This window comes from Cyphomyrmex costatus, unplaced genomic scaffold (assembly GCF_001594065.2).
Source record: "Cyphomyrmex costatus isolate MS0001 unplaced genomic scaffold, Ccosl1.0 scaffold55, whole genome shotgun sequence".
Classification (NCBI taxonomy): domain Eukaryota; kingdom Metazoa; phylum Arthropoda; class Insecta; order Hymenoptera; family Formicidae; genus Cyphomyrmex; species Cyphomyrmex costatus.
Genome location: NW_017279708.1, coordinates 1,049,736 through 1,073,852, shown reverse-complemented (window position 1 = coordinate 1,073,852; position 24,117 = coordinate 1,049,736). Strand labels below are relative to the sequence as shown.

The 24,117-nt window shown below is 34.2% G+C and overlaps 1 protein-coding gene across 1 annotated transcript; it reads left to right on the top strand.

Moving 5' to 3' along the window:
* The first annotated feature begins 244 nt into the window (after positions 1 to 244).
* LOC108779024 (flocculation protein FLO11) lies at positions 245 to 22,722 on the top strand. Its single transcript, XM_018546355.1, has 5 exons — positions 245 to 296; positions 18,327 to 19,967; positions 20,085 to 20,154; positions 20,226 to 22,350; positions 22,429 to 22,722. The coding sequence occupies exons 1-5, from the start codon at positions 245 to 247 to the stop codon at positions 22,720 to 22,722; spliced, it is 4,182 nt and encodes a 1,393-aa protein (XP_018401857.1).
* The last annotated feature ends 1,395 nt before the right edge of the window (positions 22,723 to 24,117 follow it).

The window sequence follows — 24,117 nt, the reverse complement described above, 5'->3', positions numbered from 1 at the left end:
GTGCGATGAACAGAATTTTATAGACAGTTAATGATAGCCGACACGAAGCTATGATTCAGTTTCGTCCTTGGATTCGATGGATCGAACGAGAAGCCGAACAAAGGATGCGGGAAATGGTACGAAGATGATTCTGAGGAAGCGCAGAAAACCTGGGAGAGCAAGAACAATACCGAGACAAACGACCTTGTATGATTATCGGTTTTAGTTGTAATCGGTTGTAAAGAAAAAAACCGGCAAGGGCAAAATGATTGTGAACGTCGAAAAGCGACTGGAAGATGGGTTCGTGGTCAAGTTCGGTAATTTACAATAACAATAGCTAAGCTTTATCGAAAAATCGGTTGACGGTTACAAACTGAAACTTAGGTGTGGATTTATGTCGATATGTAGTACATAAGTGATACTCTTAAAACTTTAGATCAGTATTGAGAATAGAAAAAGATGGGCGGACTACTGCGTTGCCGATTCCGTTGGGCTATCGAGAAAAAATGTCGAGAATGCTGAATGAATCTTTCAAGCAGGACGCTTCGTTGTGCGCGGAATAAATGAACAGAGCAGCGTCATCCTCTGGAATCGATCAGTGACACTTTTACGGTTGATTCCACGACCGCTATAAGAATCAACTATAGTTGCTGTTTTTGCCTTGTGTGGGTAGATAGATTTTTTCTTTTTGCAAGATCCGTTAGAAGTACGAGACTTTCTTATCTAAATTTTCCAACGGTACTTGAGCGGGAAAACGCTTTTCCTCTACGCATTACAATAACGTCGCGGTATAAACACATTGAAATAATTCAAATAAATAATACAAAACAAATATGTGACAATTTAAAGTAATATTTTTAAATATTTTACAATATATATATTATAGAATTTTAGAAAAATTATCTCGAAATAACGTACAAAAGTGCGGCACACGGTCTGTTTATTTTCTCTCTTCTCTGAAATGATAGTTCATAGTAGCGTATTAATTAGAAATTCGGATACGATGTTTACAATACGATATGCAAATTAAAAAATGTTTGCGTATAAATTACACTATTAATGTAAAATTTAACCTATAAAAATATTAATTTCTGATCTTGATAATATCATTTCAAAAGTTGTATAAAATACTTAGCAGAACCATAAACTTTTGTAAATAGTACAAAATACAAATACTAATTGTATAACATGATCACATCTAAAAATTCAGTAAAACAGTACCTTGCAGAGTTATGCTTTATTAATTTTAATATTTTTTATCAAAATTCCTAAAAATAATATGACGTTACTTAGCAATTTTTTTTTTCAAATCTTCGCAATTATCTTATCAAGATATACGTCTCGACTTGATCCTTGCCTTTCTCTTTGATGAATCTAGTAATTACCTATTGTATTTTTTATCTCGAATAGACCTTTCGCTGTATAATTATACACATATTAAAAGCAAGTTACATCTGCTAGTTCTTTCGTCAATGCCGCATCAGGGACCCACGGAATAGCCCTTTTTCGCTCACGGCTCTTTTCAAATTGATCTCCTCTCGAAGATGATCGATATCGTGTTAAATAGCGGTAAACCAGACATGGGCAACACTTTAAACGGGATGAGTTATATTATTGCCACCGTATATATCCACGGTGTGGTCTTGTCGAAAATACTGATTAGCGGTCCGTTGTCCCAAAAGTATTATAATGCTCGATGCCTCGCTATCATTTACATATTTTACGTAGGATCATTAAGGTGACAAATTAGCGTACCTCGTAAACATGTTTGCTGCTAAATCTGTCTGAAAACTTAATTTATTAAAGTAAGAAATAAACAAAGTATCAAATCTTTTCAGTATCGGATTTTCAATATAACAATTGATAACAATCACGATAACTGATGACACAATGCTTATAATTCCGAAAAGAACGATATTGCTAAAATATCTAAAAATTATGTGAATATAATTTTGTTAGATAATCGGAATAATTATGTAGCACTCCTCCCAAACTGACTATTAGAATATCAAAACTTTGCGGCATTACTTGAGCATCCTACATAATTATTTTGTATAATTATTTTGATGATCCAACAAAATTATTTTCGGATTTATCTTCGGATAAATTCTGAAATATTTCAGCGAAATTGTTCTTTCCACTTGAGAGTCACGAAATAGAATTTGTATTCTTTGATAAGCTTTAATATAACAACTTTTAAATCTTAATCGACATACGAGCGATTGAACCGTTATTATTTGTATTTATTTTTATTCTGCTTTTACTTTGTAAATATGTAAATTACCACGACCATCGTACTGGAGATGACCTGATTACAGGTTGAAACGTTTGTGAAAAATACGTAAAATTAGATTTACGTGATTTCATTTGAATTATCAACACAAAATTTAGTTTAGCTAATTGTCTTATTTTTAACTTATTAATTCATTTTTTATCGTGGATAATCTTTTACATAATTATTTAATCTTTTCTATACCATGTCGCGCAATCAATAAACATTCAAATTGCAACTAACTTCGATGTGTATTTTTTAAATATAATACAAAGAATAAAAGAACATATGGTCGATGTATAATTACTTGACAGGTGATAGATTTTTCTAATAAGGGCTTGGGCTCTCAGAGATTAGAGAGATGTGTTTTCTCGTTCCTTTCGCCACGGCAATAAATAATCATCGTCCTAATGAATTCGTGTGGTCCATAACTACCGGTCCGCCCGAGCATCACACTCTTCGTTTTTTCGCGGTACCGAGAAACACTTTTCGTATCACATGCATCAGAGTAATGTGTTACGCTTTCGTACAACGCAAGTCGAACAACGTGTCGTTACTTGCGCGCGCGTAAAAAGCAACCCGGAGAATCAACACCAAAATTCTCGGTGCTCTTTTTGTCGGACAAAACCGGCGCGGCACGGCGGCGGTCGGCGGTTTTCTCAACACCGACGTTAATTACCTTTGCGTTGCGCATGGCGTACGTGCGAGGGAACCTGAATTACGGGGTCTCTGAACGCAAAAACTCGTGCGTCGGAGGTACCCTACGTACGGATCGCGCGAGAGAAAGAGAGGAGGAGAAGAAAAGCGCGCGAAGGGACGCAAAGAGGCGCGCCGGTTATTTATAAGCCGCTAAGGTACCCGGTATACCGAAGCCTTCCAACCACGGCCGCTGCTCTCCGCTTCTCTTTCTTCTTCCTTTTTTTTCGTTCGTGACATCGATGTTCGGCTAAAAAACCGCGAAAGAAGCGGAATGATCTTTATGACGCTTCGTCGTTGCGTGTATGTAATACGATGTATCTCTTATTACGCACATCGACCTTTTTTTTCATCACTCTCGCCAATTTCGTCTGATTGCTCTACCAAAGAAAATTTGCTATTACAAGTATCCTTTTTTGATTTAAAATGTTTGATATATATAGGTATATAACGATAAATAAATAAAAAACAAACATAATCGATACGTATTACATTCCATTTAAATTCGATGAATCGCTCCATTATATTCGACTTTTGCGATATGTTTTTCAATGAACTTTTAACTTTTTTTATGAGCAGATTTTACATTGATTTTTCTTTAATCTTTGCAGATCGAGTTTCTTTGCATTGTATATGAGAAATGGGAGTAAATAAACTGCAAGTTATCACATTTAACACAATAGGGGTGTACAAATTAAATTTGCAAAATGAAGAATTATATTAAGAGCTCGTGCAGTATATATACTTAATTTCAAATGTGTGTGTCTGTCTGTATGTGTATGCTTAATAACTGTATATCATATAGAAATATATAAGACGAGCATGCGAAAATACTTGGAATATTAAAGGTAGCTTGAGATCTCCGTAACTCATAAATCATCGGCCTCTACTTGTACCTATGTATTCGCATGTCGACAGGATAGTCAATCTTTTAAATACATATGTGGTGCGTGTCTGACTAAACCCTTTTGGTCTTCTTAATGACTAGCATCATTGTATACTTAAATCACTGCCTTCGAACTTAACGATTACACAGTCGTCGAGTAATGTAAACGGTAATTGAGCATTGATAAATTATCGAATCGACACGTTATCAGTAATTATAAAGGCAGATAAGGTTCATTCATAAAGTAATTGAGAGCATTGTACTTAATGATGCGGCTTTTATTCGCCAAATAAATTTTAATAAATAGTTTTTAATTTAGAATTTTTAACCAAGTAAAGAGAAATTTGTTCTCAAGTCGAGTACTGCGCAAGCGCGGAAAGAAAAGCAATATAAACGAGAAGTAGCAATGAAGGTATCACCGTTCGCAATGTTCGCATCATATTATACTTAGTTGGCATTAGTATATACGCTAAAAATAAAAGACTTGCGGTGACAGGTGAATTGCGTGCTTGTCTTCATGAACGAATAAATCATGGATGAGCCTGGACTTCCGCGCTTTATTCCACGGCTCGTTAATTCAGAATCCTTCTTGTAGAATGGTTTCTTTCTTCGGGAACCCTGCAACGAGACGAAGATCATGCATGTCCCAACCCACGATCCATAGCCTCGGGATTTTTCCTCAGAACATTTATGGCGAACGTACCTTGAAGTACGATCTATTGTACTCCCTTTCAGTACATACGTTTAGTTCGTACATGTACAAGTGCAGTTTGGCCCTACATAATGTTTCAGAAGAAGGTATCAAGTTTTTAAAAAAGTATGTGCAGCAAAATACAAATATTGCATTAAATAAATATTATGGTAATTATAATTACATACAATATTTTATAAATAAAATATGCAAAAAATATGATTTTCACGTAAAATATTTTATGTCGCTTTACAAAGCAGATTTGAAAAAAATTTATGCAGATCCTGTGAACAAACAAAATTTGAATGATTTTAAATAGAAACATTTGAGTTTTAAAATAGTTTGAACAAAACCAATAATCATATGGATTTTTAAGATTAATTGTTCAAATAGTTTCGATATAAAAAGAATAAAATTAAAAAAACGTAAATTATCGTTTGTTCTCATAATATATTATTCAATTTTATTTTATCAATGTATTCAAATTCAGTTTGAACAGAGAGAGAGAGTTAAATTATCAAAATTTAAATTATTAAAAAGTCTGAATATCAATACAAATTTATTTCGTACAGTCGACGTCTAAAAACTAGCAATGGCAATAACAAAATAAATATTAAAGAGAATTCTAAATAGAGATGACAAAAGAAATCAACCGAAAGAAATCCAGACTGCAGGGACAACACTGAAGAATCTGCGGAAGCTGCGACAACCGGCAAGTTCAACGTTGCTGCTGCTGCTGCTGCTAGTTGTCCTCGAGAACCTTTGTATGGGATAGATGGAAAATAAATGAGCGAGCGTGTGTCGTAGACATTCCCATAGGATTCTTCGTTACTAAGTTAGGACTCCCATGAAGCATTCGAACAGTCATCGATTATCACTGATAATCGTCGCTCGATCTCGTCATGGATCGAACGTTTTCGCCTCCATTGTAATTTTTTTCACGCTCGTACGTCATATTTTCATAGTCGATTCTTATAATTTTTGCAGCATCCTGTTACACGGAGTTCGTCGAACCGCGTCGGAGCAGTGACCGTCATCGACGTCATCTGTAATTTCGTAACGACTGACCTTGATAAAAAAAATTATATTGCTACAGATGATAGCTTATAAATAGTAATATCGTTCTTTTATAATTCAAAACTCTTTGTATCTTCTCATAAATACATTAGACTGGTAGAGTCGTAAAATATATTGTTCTTTCTTTATTTCGTCATTATCTCGTTAATCAGATATTGTATAATGTAGATAATAAAAATTGTTGTTAGAGAATAGATATTAGTATCACACTTATCTAAACAATTTTAGATTTTGTAAGAATTAATAAATAAAGTTTTATTAAAAATAAAATTTGTCATGATAAATTTTGTTAAATTTATGGATTATATACGATTTGTACATCACACTTACATTTATTGTTTTGTTCCTTTTTATTATGTTTAAGTATATTTATGGATAAGTATGAAGACATTTTTATAAAGGCAGCATTAGATATTTATAGTGAATGTGCAAACATTAAAAAAATCTTATTGATTTACGAGGATTCTCTGCAGGGATCTTTACACATTGCAATCAGCGTAGCTTCTTCTAATTCACTTTTTAACATCTCTTTATCAGATTCATTACGGATATAAATAGTGGAACCTGTTTCCACGAGTCGGTCCGACAGGGAAAATCGTATCGATGCCGCGACATGGTGAGAAAAAACATACACGCACGGGTTGGCACAAGACAAGAGGTGCATCCTATGCGATCAAGGTTGAGAAACAGAAGAGTCGCGATGGTCTACATAACTCGATCTTGGATGCTACAATGGCTTGGATGGCTTTATACTTTCCGTCGACACGCTATATCTTCAACTTGCTTTCAGATCCGTTTTTCACGAGATCGTGAATAGCGGCCACAATGACGATGGTTCCCCTCGCGTAAATCTTGGGTTGCGCTCGACTCAGCTTTTATCAGTATCGAAGTCTTCGCGAACAAATGAAACCTGCTCTGTACAATTATTCCTTAATTGATAATTATCTCTAGCACAAAATAGTACAAAAGTACCACTGCTAATACTGACCTTAAAAAGAAATGCTATTAGATAGACTTCTTGCTACACACAAGAAGTATAAGTACTTTATATAATTATACTTGTTGCAACTGAATAACGTTAAAATACTTGAAATGTGTATGTGTGTGTCTATACATATATAAATAAATATAAAAAGAATTAAAGCATCGTTTCAATTGAATGACATTTTTTGCTAAAAGGTGATAATCAAGAAGAATTGAGGAACGCAATTATCCGTATAACTTTTTGTTTTTCATACATGAGAGAGAGAGAGAGAGAGAGAGAGAGAGAGCGCTCACGCTAATTCTATGCAGCGATAACTAGCTTGACTCCGAGAAATGCGATTGAACGGAGAACTCGACAGTGTCGCATTCTCCGGTGAAGAGGTGCGAATTCCTGGACGGTATCGGTTCTCGGGTGTAATGTGTAACATCGAGCGTGTAACGATCGGAACACGGTTTGTGTGCCCCCTTCCACACCTGCACGCAACCACTATTCCTTCTCGCGTGCATATACACACGCGTGTTGGTGCTCCACGCACACCGGCAAGCCAATTGGAGAGTCAAGTCTTGGCCAAGTCTTTATAAGTAGGAGCCATCCGCGTCCTCAGGACTTACTCCCTCTCGGGAACGTGCCACGATCAGCAACCAATTTTCAGAATAGTTAGTAAAAAGTTTATGAAGCCAGCCAGCCACTCACGCTCCACGCGAATTTCCGAAGCAACGAGGATTCAAAGAAAACAGAAGAATTTGCGAGATGACGAACGCGGACGACTAACAAACGACGGAATTCTTTGCTGAATGCATCGAAACGTAAGTTCACATGTTTCTTTTTCATATATTTGTATATATAAAATGATGAATGGAAATCAACGCTTCTGTAATTTTTGGTTTGGCAATGAGTTAGGTCTTTTTTTTTAAATGTAAGTTGTGTAGATTGTGTATTTTTTTTAAATTTGTATAAAGTTTGAAATGTATTTATTAGAGAAAAGTGATTGGATCATTAATTTCCAGGGAATTGCAGATGTGCGAAAAATTAAATGAGAGAATTATAGATGTGTGTACATTTGTTTTAAATTTGCGCAAGTTTTGTATTCATTAATGAAAACTGAAAAGTGATTAGATCATTAATCTGTAGGGGGTTGCATATGTGCGAAAGACACCGGCCAATGAATAAATGTCTTGCGTTTAAATAATTAAAAGAATAAATCTCGTTTGAAGTTAATTTATGGTATAATATTTCGGAATCATCATAAGTGGTCACGCAAATATACAATTTATTGTCTGCAGTTCTGAAACTTCGTAGAAATATCGTCCGGTATTTCTTCGCTTCCTTGGGAAGTAGATTGGCGGATATTTAACGAAGGCCTTAGAGGGAAGTGATTAGCATAAATTTCGACGTCCGAGGCGTTACTGGCCGAAAATTTAAGCAGCCTCATAAATACATAGTGATTATGATGCATCAGATAACGGAGGTCGGTTCAATGCGTTGGTGTCGATAATTGATAACTAAGTGATGCATTAAGTTCCTCAAATATATGTTTCCAATTTTTTTAATACTAAAATAATTTGCATAATTATTGCGTTAAACATAGTTAGATTTTTGTAAACGTGAAATTTTTCCTTATACAACAAAAGTATCAGAAGTCTCATAATTTAAACCGAAGCTACTTTATTAATGAAATTAAACACGTTATATGTATAATGGACATCTCGTTTTCGATAGTTATCTGTAATAAATAGCCATTACGATTCCATTAAACTAGTTAAAGTGTCAATACATAACGATCGCTTACTATTTTACGTCTTAAACGTATAATTAAATGCGATTGTATTTATTGCGGTAATAAAATATGAAAACAGCAATTTAAATGAAACCCTCCTATTAATAATTACCACCGTGAAATTATCTGATATCATCTAATTAATGTACACGTAAAAACTTAAACCATGAATACTTGATGCAATAGCTTTTATTCGTAGCTCATACTTTTTATAATTATATTTTAATGTCTTAAAATTGACATGAAAAAAATACTGTTGGCATTTAGTATAATAAAAAGTCTTCGGAGCTGGTCGAAGATCAATGTCGAGCGTGTAATCGTTATATATGGTCACGACACTGGTCATCACGTAACTGTTTCACCCGGTCACAAGCGGGTTTTACAATACTCGTAACATGCCCACAATGTAAATGACCGCTGCCGAAATATTCCCCGCTTGATCGCGAATTCGCGTCACGACCTGAACGGCTGCTGTATTTGGCTCGACATTCCGCGCTTCGTATGCTCGGCTCGAGCACTCGGCCGATCAATCCTTCGTTCGATCTTGGCATTGAAATAACCGATCGGCCAAGAAATAAACAGGCTCGCTCGCGGGCGCATAATGCATTATGTACGCTTGTGTAGCATTTCGTAATCTGTAGACGGCAACAGCCTTAAATGATACCGGTCTTAAAATTAATTTCGGTCTGATGTATCATAAAGAAACACCGCACGTGCACTGTGTAAGTATTAAGCCAATCATATGGGATTTGATCCTGCAAATTGAAACGCATTACTTAATTATTGCTGTACAAAGTGTGCTTAAAAATTGCACGTATAGTAAATAAATGTTTGTTATACGAAATGATTAGAATGAATATGAAAAGTGTATTAGATATATGTATGGAATATGAAAATATTACAGTACACAATTGTTACTATAAAAAAATGTAAATTGAATCGCGTAACTTGTTTTACCTCTTTTAATGATAAAGAGTAATCTTACTCGCAAAACATTATATCGATTGATATATAATATTTTGGGAATCAGACTACTTTTTTTTTAATATCATTAAGAAAAGAAAAAATCACGTGATTCACTCTATATTTCTTATTATACACTTTTTACAATTAAGTAAAAAAATTCTAAAAATAAACAATTTTTAATATTAACATAATATAAAAATAGTTATCACATTATTTATAAATAAGAAATCAATATAAAAAGACCCTTTGAAAACTTGTTGTTATAAAGAACAATCTTTGCGAAAGAAAACGCGTAATTATAAAAATTTTCTTTCTTACGTCATACACAAGGAATGTTGCCATTATTAACAATATTTTAATGTGCAACGTTTCCAGAGAGTTCAACCTTGCGCAATTATTCCAAAATGGAAGGCAAAAATTGCCGGAAGGGAAAATCCGAAATGGACTCACGGTGCTTGTTTAATCATATTCTGTATATAGAAAAAGATATTCAGTAAAATCTTGCCGATTATTATCATCCATACGGTCTACAATTATATTTATATACAATATATTGATCAGAATGTAATATTTTTGATTCTATAAAATTCGATAAAAATTAGAAATTACAATAAAAAAATAAATGCACATTTAAATATCAAACATGATTTATCCATATATACATGGTATTATCAATTATTGTTTAAAAAAGAATCAATTTTACATCATGTGCATATAAATTTCCAGCTATGTTATACGCAACTCAATGTGATTAATTGCACCAAACAAGGTTCTTACTATGAACATGCCGATTACATTGATTCACTACGGCTATAGTAATTATGCTCTATTTATGTCTACGTAATTCACACCTGCAGCTTTCTCATTTTCTTAGAGATATGTGGTTTGTATACCAAACAGCCTTGAACCTTACACGCGGAGTTAATGTCAGTGACGGATTTACGCATGGCGCATGATAGATCTACACGGGATACCTACGGGATGATTGTAGTAGCAAATGAAGGGGACATTGAAAAAAGACGCAGAGAGGATGGTAGAAGCTGAGGAATCAAGAAAAGACGTATGCAATTTGCATTCCTTTAATAGTGACGTGTCACACTGTAAGGGTAGTTTGGATGATGTTGCTAACCACGAAGAGAGAGATTCACGATGTACAGTTGACGAACGTGTCATGTAAATTTTTATAATATTATGTTACGCGCATTAATTTAACGACAAGTTTATATTGCACTTACAAATGAAAATTTTTCACTTAATAAAAGTACTAATTGCATATGTAACAGCCAACTATATAATTCATATAATATATATTACATACATTAGTTATATATTTAAAAATTTACATTAATTTCCCTAAAACGTATAGTGCAAATTAAAAGTATTTTACATTTTCGTAAAGATTATGTTATATAACAAATAAACTGATGTAAACAAAAATATATAATATACGAGTAAATCCTTTTTTACTTGTTTTATATAAATATTTAGCGAATGTTCTTTTAATAATTGTTACAATTTATTTCGATGTTTCGGATTCTGTATGACTTCTCATTATTCCGACGCCACTGTACACAGTATACATATCGGTAGAGAGGGCAAAAGTGGAATTGGCGGGAGAAGAAACGACCTTGCTACTTTCAACGGCAAGGTTGCACTTGTAGGCCGTACGCATGCTATCATAACAGCTCAGGTTCACTGTACCGCATCATCGCTTGCAGACTGAGATATTGCTATTTTCTTCGTCACGGTGTAACAGATTGTGTCTCGGTTAGCTTTTGCTTCTGTTCGAATGCGAATCACACAAGTTGTAATTCTGACCATGGATTTCAAAAATTTTCCAATGCAAATTTTATATATTTGCTAAAGCGATTTATTATAACAATTTCGAAAAGCTAATTTTCCATTACGAACATTTGATGTAATATTATTGCCATGTCCTTCGACTGTTCTAAATAAAAAATAATAATCGCATGCCACTTATCCTTCATTATCCATAAAAAAATGTTTGCGATGAATCAAATCGAACGTCGACCGCGCAAAGAACGTACGGACTCAAGGATCGAGAAATATACACTTACATTTTCTGCCAATTTTCTATTATTACGGTGTTATCAGCGATGTTTGGCGACAAGGTTAACTATAGATTACTATTTCTTAAAACATTTTCAAAGCAATTAACAAGCATCTGTGTCGAGAATTCCAATAATCGTTTTTAATTCGAGGCCAAGCTTCGTTTCACGCGTCAAGTTACTCGAATTGAAAAGAATTGTCTTTGAAATAAAATCAAAAAAGCATCTATACATATTGCGCAATTCAAAAATGTAATTCTATAAGTAATTATATTTTGAACCTTATATCAGATTTAGAATTAATTTATAATAATAATTAATTTTTAGGAATCTTCATGTAAATTAACGGTGTACTGTGTATACATTAAAGAAAAGAGTAGTTTCTTATAATGTAAAAGTCGTGCAAAGTACATAATTATATACTTTCGTCATTTTATAAAAAGTCCTCCCCCTCTCTTCTCTTTCTCCCCTTGCAATCTTATCATCAATCTTTCTGGCAAATGATAAGTCAAATAATAATTCATTGCCTTTAACGGGGCGATCTCAAACTCGTCAAACTTGTTTGTATGGTTGTTAATAACGATATTGAGCGACGCTCAACCACAATTAGATTATCGGCAATGTACAATCGATCATCCAAACTAATAAATTCCTTGCGTCCTTCATCATTTTCATTTAAACAGTATACCGTTAAATCTTTAAAGAATGAATAAAAGAAGTAGAAGAAGAGATGCGCAATAACTGTCGATAATTACAAAGTTAATGTGCAACCTGAAAATTATTATGTAATTTTTTCTAAAGACCTCTTTTAAAGATGATAAAGATATTTTCGCTAGTAAACGTTTAAAAAAAAGTACACATTTCTGTTTTGCATTTCTTTATCGCACTTAGGTTTGTAATGCCTCAATTTGATTTTTTACAGATGATCTACAAATAAGCTAATTATTATTTATATTCAATTTATTTTATTCTTTTCTGTCAAATTTGAAACTTTCTAAACTGATAAATATCAAGAGTCATAATATAAATATGTGTTTGAATAAGCACGGTAAAGCTTTTGTGCTTGATCGAAGATACAGAAGTCAAACATACCTATCGCGAACATTCAACTCGTGATAAGCATTTGATTTCTGCATCTTCGATCACAAACTCCCTTTATCTGTATATCATAGAGATACAATTTAAATATGCGTATACATTATAATAATTATTAATAAACTCTTAATGATGTGGTACGTTTTATATAGGTACTGGAGAGTGTTATCACCAATTTTTCCACTTTAAAACGCTCCAATCATAAGAAACGCAATAATGATTCGATTTATATTTAAATCGAGTTTTATCGCTGTGAGGATACATATACTAATGTCAGTATATATTAGTAAAGGCAAACAAACTGGAAGGCCAATTGCATCAGGATTACTTTATGTGATCGAAAATAGCATTTTACTATGACATGTTAATTCTTGAATAGTAATACATGAGTAATAATTAAATAAATAGTTTCACGTATTTGCATGCTTGAGCATTATGAAAGACTCTATATATATATATATATATATATATATATAATTCTATCGACATTGCACCGCATGAAAGAGAGAGAGAAAGAGGAGGGGCGGGGAAGGAAGCCAGTTAATTCAACGATGTCGATTCTTGCCAGTCGAGATATCCATCGGCGGAGGGCGGGTTAATTGCACGACAAACCGCGGAGATGCGCTGGACATGTTGTCCTTGAAACGCGTCCGAGGCTGCATGTTCGTTTAGGTTTAATTCCTCGAAGTAGCAACAACAGCAGCAACAACAGCAACAGCAGGGGTAGACTTGTTTGAAACGGTTTATAAATAAGCCGTGCTACCCTCTTAACAGCCCATCATTATTTGCGCGCACCTTCGAACCGTCCAGCATTTATATCCGCAGCTTAGGATATCCGTTTACACTTTGATAGTAAACGATAGTAACAGCTGAACAACTCCTCATTATGCTTTATGCATGCAGCGGTGCGCCGCGCAACAAAATGTATCTGCAATACTTTACGATAGACAACGTGGAATCTCGCACAACGTTAATTGCCTATAAAAGAGATAAATAAGGTATAAACGCACGGTGCAGTCGCAAATGACAAAACTAAACTACTTAAACTAAAATACATAAATTATTGCCAAAGGGCGTGTAATTACTCGTATTACAAAACACGATTTCTCCGTAAAAAAAATCACGTAACCGAGTTTAAAAATTATAACTGGCAAATAAAAATTTCTTTTTCGATTAAGCAAAACTTTGCTTATTTTCTTTGGAATTTGCATTTAATAGATATGTATCACAGAGCAAATGTTATATGTATATATAAAACTAAGCGCGGTTAAGGTCTATTGATGTTTTTTCTAATCTATTATTTATTTTGCATTCACTAGCATTGATGTCCAGCATATAAAATAGATTGCATGCTCTAATCGTAAACACGCCTGTGATTGAAAGCAATAACCACGTGGAATAATCTTGATTAGCATTCAGCGAACGATCAACGTGTAAACGGAGCCTATACAACATCGTGCCATAAAATGTTTCATTCAACGCTGCAGAAATTTCTCCAAGCGTACCGTTTTATAATATAGGTTATTCACACGAATTTAATGTAGTAATTTAACAAAATATCAGCTGCATCGGCTGTGTGTGTAGAGAGTATATTTAAATATATTATATATCTTATCTCCAATCATGTCAAAAATAAAGAAAATTTAATCTTTATATTAAAAAAACAAATACTTTCGTGAAATCTCAAACGATCAAGTTTAATATTAAATACGCTGTTAAACGTGTTCTAAAGATTATAAAAAGTTGATACGTAAATAAACAAATTGCGTGAAACAAAGTTTGTAACGCCACGATTGACACTGATAATGAATTCACAATCTGAATGTGCCGTAATGATTGAGTAATAGATACTTATCTGCAAGAAGTGCATCCACGTAGTAGATGTGTTACATGGTTGTCATGTAATAATATTTTTTTCATTAGATAAAAAGAAAAGATCATTAAACGCGCGAGATAGAAACAGGTTTAAATTATCTTCTATAAAGAGTATTACTGCATACCTCTTTTCAGTAATAAAACTTTTTACTTTTGTTCAGATCTTAATGGTAATAACATTTTTATCAAAAAATTTATAATTAATAATAAACTGTATCTCTATATCATCTCTATATCGCTTATGGCGATTTATGCTAGCATTTATGTTTCTTGTTGCATAGATCTTAGAATCAGTTCCTCACTATCGCTCGTAGTTTCCATCTCAATAAACAACAGTGCACGCGGGCGAACTGCATATATATGGTACTTAATCAATAGAGCTGTAAGTAGTGGAAAGAATAAGGTGCAGATGACGTTTTTTGATGGAAACTTTAACATGCTTTAAAATGCTCTTTCGTTATCGGATAAATCGTTAAACAGAAGTGAATAGCTGTTCTTTGAAACGACAGGGTCAATAGCCAAAATAAAGTTAACATACACGTTTGGACTTATAAATTGTTTGACTGTAAAGAGCAATCAACATTTCTTCTGAAACCTAAACTCATGTTCTTATTTAATTAGATAGAAATAACACAAAATTAAAATTATTGTAAACTGTTCTTCCAAATTCAGCTCCTTAGATTTCATCTACATAACATATTTATATATGCATATATCATACATGTACATGAAAATAATGTAATAGTTCTGTTAACGAATAAAATGAATAAATATGTAGACATAATAAATATGATATGAAGAAAATTTGAATATGTCATATTTATTATATGACACATATTCAAATTTTCTTCATGTCACTCGTTAACGTAGATATGCTCATTTAAAAAATTCAGATCATGCCTTACTTATGGTACAATAAAAGATTAATAAAACTGTTATAAAGTAGGGGAAAAAACTTTCAATTAAAAAACTCTTTATTCATCGATAATTAATAGAAAAGAGTTTTCACTTATCAAACGATCTATGATGATAACTTGCTCAATAACTTACGAAATTAATCTTTAATTCTTTATCAAAAATTTGTACTTTGAGAGATACAATATTGTCAGTTCCTCATTATGCTTTATGCATGCAGCGGTGCGCCGCGCAACAAAATGTATCTGCAATACTTTACGATAGACAACGTGGAATCTCGCACAACGTTAATTGCCTATAAAAGAGATAAATAAGGTATAAACGCACGGTGCAGTCGCAAATGACAAAACTAAACTACTTAAACTAAAATACATAAATTATTGCCAAAGGGCGTGTAATTACTCGTATTACAAAACACGATTTCTCCGTAAAAAAAATCACGTAACCGAGTTTAAAAATTATAACTGGCAAATAAAAATTTCTTTTTCGATTAAGCAAAACTTTGCTTATTTTCTTTGGAATTTGCATTTAATAGATATGTATCACAGAGCAAATGTTATATGTATATATAAAACTAAGCGCGGTTAAGGTCTATTGATGTTTTTTCTAATCTATTATTTATTTTGCATTCACTAGCATTGATGTCCAGCATATAAAATAGATTGCATGCTCTAATCGTAAACACGCCTGTGATTGAAAGCAATAACCACGTGGAATAATCTTGATTAGCATTCAGCGAACGATCAACGTGTAAACGGAGCCTATACAACATCGTGCCATAAAATGTTTCATTCAACGCTGCAGAAATTTCTCCAAGCGTACCGTTTTATAATATAGGTTATTCACACGAATTTAATGTAGTAATTTAACAAAATATCAGCTGCATCGGCTGTGTGTGTAGAGAGTATATTTAAATATATTATATATCTTATCTCCAATCATGTCAAAAATAAAGAAAATTTAATCTTTATATTAAAAAAACAAATACTTTCGTGAAATCTCAAACGATCAAGTTTAATATTAAATACGCTGTTAAACGTGTTCTAAAGATTATAAAAAGTTGATACGTAAATAAACAAATTGCGTGAAACAAAGTTTGTAACGCCACGATTGACACTGATAATGAATTCACAATCTGAATGTGCCGTAATGATTGAGTAATAGATACTTATCTGCAAGAAGTGCATCCACGTAGTAGATGTGTTACATGGTTGTCATGTAATAATATTTTTTTCATTAGATAAAAAGAAAAGATCATTAAACGCGCGAGATAGAAACAGGTTTAAATTATCTTCTATAAAGAGTATTACTGCATACCTCTTTTCAGTAATAAAACTTTTTACTTTTGTTCAGATCTTAATGGTAATAACATTTTTATCAAAAAATTTATAATTAATAATAAACTGTATCTCTATATCATCTCTATATCGCTTATGGCGATTTATGCTAGCATTTATGTTTCTTGTTGCATAGATCTTAGAATCAGTTCCTCACTATCGCTCGTAGTTTCCATCTCAATAAACAACAGTGCACGCGGGCGAACTGCATATATATGGTACTTAATCAATAGAGCTGTAAGTAGTGGAAAGAATAAGGTGCAGATGACGTTTTTTGATGGAAACTTTAACATGCTTTAAAATGCTCTTTCGTTATCGGATAAATCGTTAAACAGAAGTGAATAGCTGTTCTTTGAAACGACAGGGTCAATAGCCAAAATAAAGTTAACATACACGTTTGGACTTATAAATTGTTTGACTGTAAAGAGCAATCAACATTTCTTCTGAAACCTAAACTCATGTTCTTATTTAATTAGATAGAAATAACACAAAATTAAAATTATTGTAAACTGTTCTTCCAAATTCAGCTCCTTAGATTTCATCTACATAACATATTTATATATGCATATATCATACATGTACATGAAAATAATGTAATAGTTCTGTTAACGAATAAAATGAATAAATATGTAGACATAATAAATATGATATGAAGAAAATTTGAATATGTCATATTTATTATATGACACATATTCAAATTTTCTTCATGTCACTCGTTAACGTAGATATGCTCATTTAAAAAATTCAGATCATGCCTTACTTATGGTACAATAAAAGATTAATAAAACTGTTATAAAGTAGGGGAAAAAACTTTCAATTAAAAAACTCTTTATTCATCGATAATTAATAGAAAAGAGTTTTCACTTATCAAACGATCTATGATGATAACTTGCTCAATAACTTACGAAATTAATCTTTAATTCTTTATCAAAAATTTGTACTTTGAGAGATACAATATTGTCAGTCATTCCTTTATTTTAAGAAATTTATATTATTATAATATAATATACATATACAATTATATATATATTATTTATAATATTTAATAACTTTATTATGTTTTTTATTATAGATAAAGTTGGATATATATATATAAAAAATGTGGAAAGTTCGATCCATTTTGAGCATTTTCACGACGCTGCTCATAACAAGATTTGTAAAAGCTGGTAAGAATGTTTTTGTTTTAATAAACGGTATCAGACAGCATTGTGAATATTAAATAATATTTCAATGTAAATTTATTATATAGTCAGTTCTATAACTGAGCGCTGAAGTAATTTTCGATTTTAAAATGCAATTTTAAACTAAAACTGCGACTGTAATATCACAAATTAAATTAACAAGTAATTTAATGATACTGATGCTCAATATCTTAAAAGGCTGTAAATAATTTATTGCGAAAAAAAACAGAACCGGATATGGATAAAAATTCACACCGAAATGTTATTCATACATATATAAGTATTAAAATCCAATTGAGACAAATATAAGGTCTTTTTATCACTTAATCTCTTTTCTATCTTAATATTAATTCATTCAAAAATTTTCCATAAATTGGATTGTTAAAAAAAAATTTACAAATTATATGTTTAATTCACAAAATTAGTATATAATATATATTTTTTAATAATATTTAAAAATTGTAAGATATTATTTAGTCAACTAAAAGTCAACTTAAATTATTTATTGGTCCTATTAAATTGCAGATTATTACGAGTATAATCAAGATCAATACAGACAAAGCAATACTCCCTTTAAATGTATAGAGGAGGGGTACCATCCCGATCCGTATGACTGTAGAGTTTATTATAGATGCGTAGATTGGGGCAACGGCAGCCCGCTGACGACCTTCAAATTTGAATGCGGAATAGGTACAGTGTTCTCGAAGGATAAGGGAGATATTTGTACGCATCCAGAAGATAGTGGTCGGCCTGAATGCGGCAGCTCCGAAAATGAACTCGATTCAAATGTACAAGACCCTCCTCCTATATGGACAACAACAATACGGCCAACTGTGTCGTCACAATCAACTATAATACAGTCTCCAATAACTAAACCCTCTACAATCACGACTGAAGCTCCGACAACAATAAAAAAACCAGAAACAACAATATTACCACCATTAACAAATCGACCAGCAACAGGCGAACCGGAAGATAACACTATTAATTGTCAAAATGAATACCAAAAATGTACACAAGAAGGATTTTTAGCTGATACATGTGATTGTAGAAAATTCTACAGATGCGTAAACAATGGTTATGAAAAGTTTACAAAATACGATTTTAAATGTGGCGTAGGAACTGTTTGGGATCCAGAAATTCAAGCATGTAATCACGCTTGGGCTGTTACAAGGAAAGATTGTAGGCAGAACTTGGAAAGTGGAGATAATAATGGACAATGGAACGGTGACAATGGAAATAACAATGGACAATGGAATGGTGATATTGGTAGTCCAGGACAACCTGGAAATCCGAATGGCCAACCAGGACAACCAGGAGATCCAAATGGCCAACCAGGACAACCTGGAGATCCGAATGGCCAACCAGGACAACCAGGAGATCCAAATGGCCAACCAGGACAACCTGGCGATCCAAATGGCCAACCAGGTTCGCCGGGTAGACCAGGTTCTCCAGGATATCCTGGAACACCAGGTTCACCAGGTACTCCAGGTACTCCAGGTTCTCCGGGCAGTCCAGGTTCTCCGGGATATCCGGGAACACCGGGCTCTCCAGGCACTCCAGGTTCGCCTGGTAGTCCAGGCTCTCCAGGCACTCCAGGTTCGCCGGGTAATCCAGGCTCTCCAGGCTCTCCAGGTAGTCCAGGTTCTCCAGGATATCCGGGAACACCAGGCTCTCCAGGCACTCCAGGTTCTGCGGGCAGTCCAGGAACTCCAGGTTCGCCTGGTAGTCCAGGCTCTCCGGGATATCCAGGAACACCCGGCTCTCCAGGCACTCCAGGTTCGCCGGGTAGTCCAGGTTCTCCGGGATACCCGGGAACACCCGGTTCTCCAGGCACTCCTGGTTCGCCGGGTAGACCGGGCTCTCCAGGTTCTCCAGGTAGTCCAGGTTCTCCGGGATATCCGGGAACACCAGGCTCTCCAGGCACTCCAGGTTCTGCAGGCAGTCCAGGCACTCCAGGTTCTGCGGGCAGTCCAGGCACTCCAGGTTCGTCTGGTAGTCCAGGCTCTCCAGGATATCCAGGAACATCCGGTTCTCCAGGCACTCCAGGTTCTCCGGGTAGACCGGGCTCTCCAGGTTCTCCGGGTAGTCCAGGTTCTCCGGGTAGTCCAGGTTCTCCGGGTAGTCCAGGTTCTCCGGGATATCCGGGAACACCGGGCTCTCCAGGTTCTCCGGGTAGTCCAGGTTCTCCGGGATATCCGGGAACACCGGGCTCTCCAGGCACTCCAGGTTCTGCGGGCAGTCCAGGCACTCCAGGTTCTGCGGGCAGTCCAGGCACTCCAGGTTCGCCGGGTAGTCCAGGCTCTCCTGGGAATCCAGACTCCCCAAATTCATCTGGTAATCAACCGTCAACGAATATAACTTAAAACACTGTATATGTGTATATTAAACTTTCACTATTAGTATAAATGAAATCTTGTTTTTAGGTATTTGTACAGTAGAAGGCTTTTTCGCTGATCCACAAGATTGTCGCAAATTTTATCGATGTGTCGATAATGGTATGTCCTCCTTTATAAAATACGACTTTCAATGCGGCGTTGGAACCGTCTGGGATTCGTCTATTCAGAGTTGCAATCATGCTTATGCTGTACCACATTGCAATAATCAAGCAAACGGTGCAGTTACAGACAAACCCGGCACATCGATGAATGAAGTGAATAGTACCATTGGACCAGATACAAGCAAATTACCACCGGAATCTTCTGAAAGCTCGACTTTCCCAACATCTTCAAAACCAGAGATACAATCTTCAACTCAACCTGATAGTACTACAAATAATCCTATTGCATCATCTCAGACGACGTCAACTTCTTATTTGCCACCTAGTAGTACATACTCGTCTTCAACAATGCTTGTTACCGAATCTGTTTCTTATGTTCCTCCTGCATCCCAAATGACCACTACATCTGTATCTTATTTGCCACCCTCGACTACTACCAGTGAAATATCTGGATCTACATCTGAATCAGTTTCATATTTACCACCTGATAATACTACAACAACTTCACCTCAGAATGAAAACTCCAAATGTACTAAAGAAGGTTTCTTTCCGGATCATGATAACTGCAAAAAATTCTATCGTTGTGTTCAAGACCAGTCCGGATATCAAAAATATGAATTTGAATGCGGTCCTGGCACTGCATGGGATCAATTAATACAAACGTGTAATCATATTGATAAAGTAGCTTCATGTTCAACAGATAGTAACGAAATCGATCAAGGCCTTGGTTCCAGTACTCCTACATCTGAACTTCCTGCCATGAGTAGTTCCACAACTACTGATTCTAGTCAAACTACATCTTCAATTCCAATATCTACTGAAAGTACTACATCCGAAACATCCACTGAATCAGACAAAACAGACTCGTCATCAACAACAAGTACTACTACATCCATTAGTAGTAGCGAAAATCCTGCTTCAGAATCACCTGAAGAGGCTCAAATGCCTGGAAGTTCCAGTACGGAAAGTTCGTCCGAATCCTCATCTCAATCTACTTCTGGATTAAATGAAGGATCTTCTTCATCTACAGAGTCACATGCACCAGATTGTGCAACACAAAAACCGAGCAATGCAATAATATGCAATAATGAAGGATTTTATCCGCATCCGAGTAGGTGTGATAAATTCTATCGCTGCGTCGATAATGGCAATGGTTTCAACGTCTATCATTTCGACTGCGCACCAGGCACTATTTTTGATCCCAGCATCAATGTATGTAATTATCCTGAATCTGTTTATCCCACAAGAGACTGTACGACTGGAAATACTTCAAGCAATGTAGAATCCACAACTCAATCCGGAACGTCTGAACAATCAACATCAATGGAAACTACTACTGTAACACAGAGCACTCAGCAAACAGAAGAGAGTACAAGCACATCAACAGAGATTGGTACAACGACTTCATCTACAGAGACCACTTCAGAAGAAAACGCTCCCGCTTCTAGTACAGAATCAACAACATCAAATATACCAGAGAGTAGCGAAAGTATGACAGAGTCTACTACTGAATCAACTACTGACACTACAGAAACCGCTAGCACTGAACAGAGTAGCGAAGCTACAACTGAAGCTGCCGCTTCTACAGAATCCGGAACGTCTACGACTGAGATGCAGTCTACGGAATCCCAGGAACAGTCGACAACTGAAGAATCAAAAGAACCGTCTACAGAAACTCAAGAACAATCAACGACTGAACAATCCACGACAGAATCTCAAGAACAAACAACGACTGAATTATCAGAATCGACAACAGCAGAGCCAGGAGGCGCAACACCTTGTCTTATAGGCAATTTAACTGATGAGCAAATAACTCTGGTTTGTCCCACTGGTTTCCGAAGACATCCGAAACATTGTAATCTATTCTATCAATGTTCTTCCGAAGGCAACATGGAAATAAAGATTCTCGTGTTGAGCTGTCCCGAAGACACTATTTTTGATGAGAAAAAGGTTCAATGTTTACCCGAAAGTGAAAGCAGTCAATCATGCATGGGAACCAGAACAAGCGCCAGATTTTATAGAAGATTAGAAGACCATGCTTCATCACTCGTAAGTACATATTTTCGATCAACTAAATAAATTTTTATTAACAAAAATATTTATTGCAAAATGTTTTATCAATTTTAGGTAAAGGTATCGTCAAATCAACTTTGTCCGCAAGAAGGACATTTTCCTTACCAACAAGGTTGCAGTAATACCTTTTACAAGTGTAAACGCGATAGCCAAAACAATTTACAGGGATACCTCTATAAATGTCCCGAAAACTTTGTTTATTGGTCGGTTTCCAGAAGATGCGAACGTATGACACGTCTCCCAATATGTTCGCATTTGTCTTACAAAAACAAAATTGACTGGAACGATCGATGGCAAATCCCGATAGAACATTTCAATCTTTCCGCCAGAATGTTACACTTCTCTTGATTGCTTGATAACATTCCTTATATTCTATACTCTTAGTAAATACGAGTTGCAAATTTGCCATAACAATGTCTATAGAGAGCATGTATTTTTCAAATTAATTGACATTCTTGATGAAAAATTGGAATAATTGAATGTACTGTAAGAATTAGCCAAATTACAATATTAGCAAATTGATGATGATGAATTGCTAAAATAAATAGATGTGTTAGAGTAATTGGATATTTATATGAATGCAATTAATATACAATACGTGTGTATGACGTCAATTTTTTTATAAATTATGAAACATTCCTAAAATAATATTCTAATTGAACTTTTTGCTTATTTTAGTGCAAAAAGTTATTTTTGCTAGTGCAATATATTATATATGTATTATCCAATAATTTACAATACTTAATGACATTTAACAACATGGCTACGGAAGATCTCGATTAAAGATTAATAATAGATCTTCAGCAGTCGTCTTGAATAAATTATTGTCAAACTGCCATTACGCAATTTTTAGTCAGTAATAGTTATGATGGTGAATCTATGAATAATTATTGACGAATGTGTGAGTACAAGAATAAATTTTTATTAGAAAATTGGGATTATTTATTTTTGCTAATATTGTGTATTTCTATCAGACTAGCTTTCGTTATCACTAAATATGAAATAAAAACATATATACATATGTATAAAGATATGTACTTGCAAAAGTAAATAATTTCCAATTTTTTTGTCGAATTATCGTTCAGTATCATTATTTTTTTAATTACTATTTGATACTGGGGATGGTTGCGGGACTTATATGCAATATATTTATTAACTCAATTTCATATCTTCACATAGAAAATATTCATGAAAGACACATCATTAAAAAATGTAGAATTTTGTTAAATGTAGCAGCTATAGTTTTTTAGAATATAGATATTGTGTAGAAATAATCACGCGCAATGTACACGCGTTTTGTACATATCCTGACAAGTAATTTCTCGTGAGAAGTTAATGCTTTTTCACAAGTATTCTAATACATTTGTCAGACAATATTTATAGTATTTGAATAAATTAAGATTAATATTTGTTCACTTAATTCTGCGACGTGTTTGCGTGTTATTTATATTTGATCTCTATGTGAAATTTGTATTAATAAATTGTGTGTATGGAAAAAAATCGATATTTTACTTTTCTCTCCCCTTTTTTACGTCAAACTGTTTAGTTTAAAATTTTGTTTAACATTTCTACTAAATATACATTTATGTATCACCAACTACCATCAATAAAATAAAATATTTAAAAATGTTAAAATTACTTTTCTATGTATAGGAGTACAAAAAATTAAAGTTAAAAAAATTGACTGTATATTAATAACAATGCCTCCCCCGAAAATATCAAGACTAGAATAAAAAATAATAA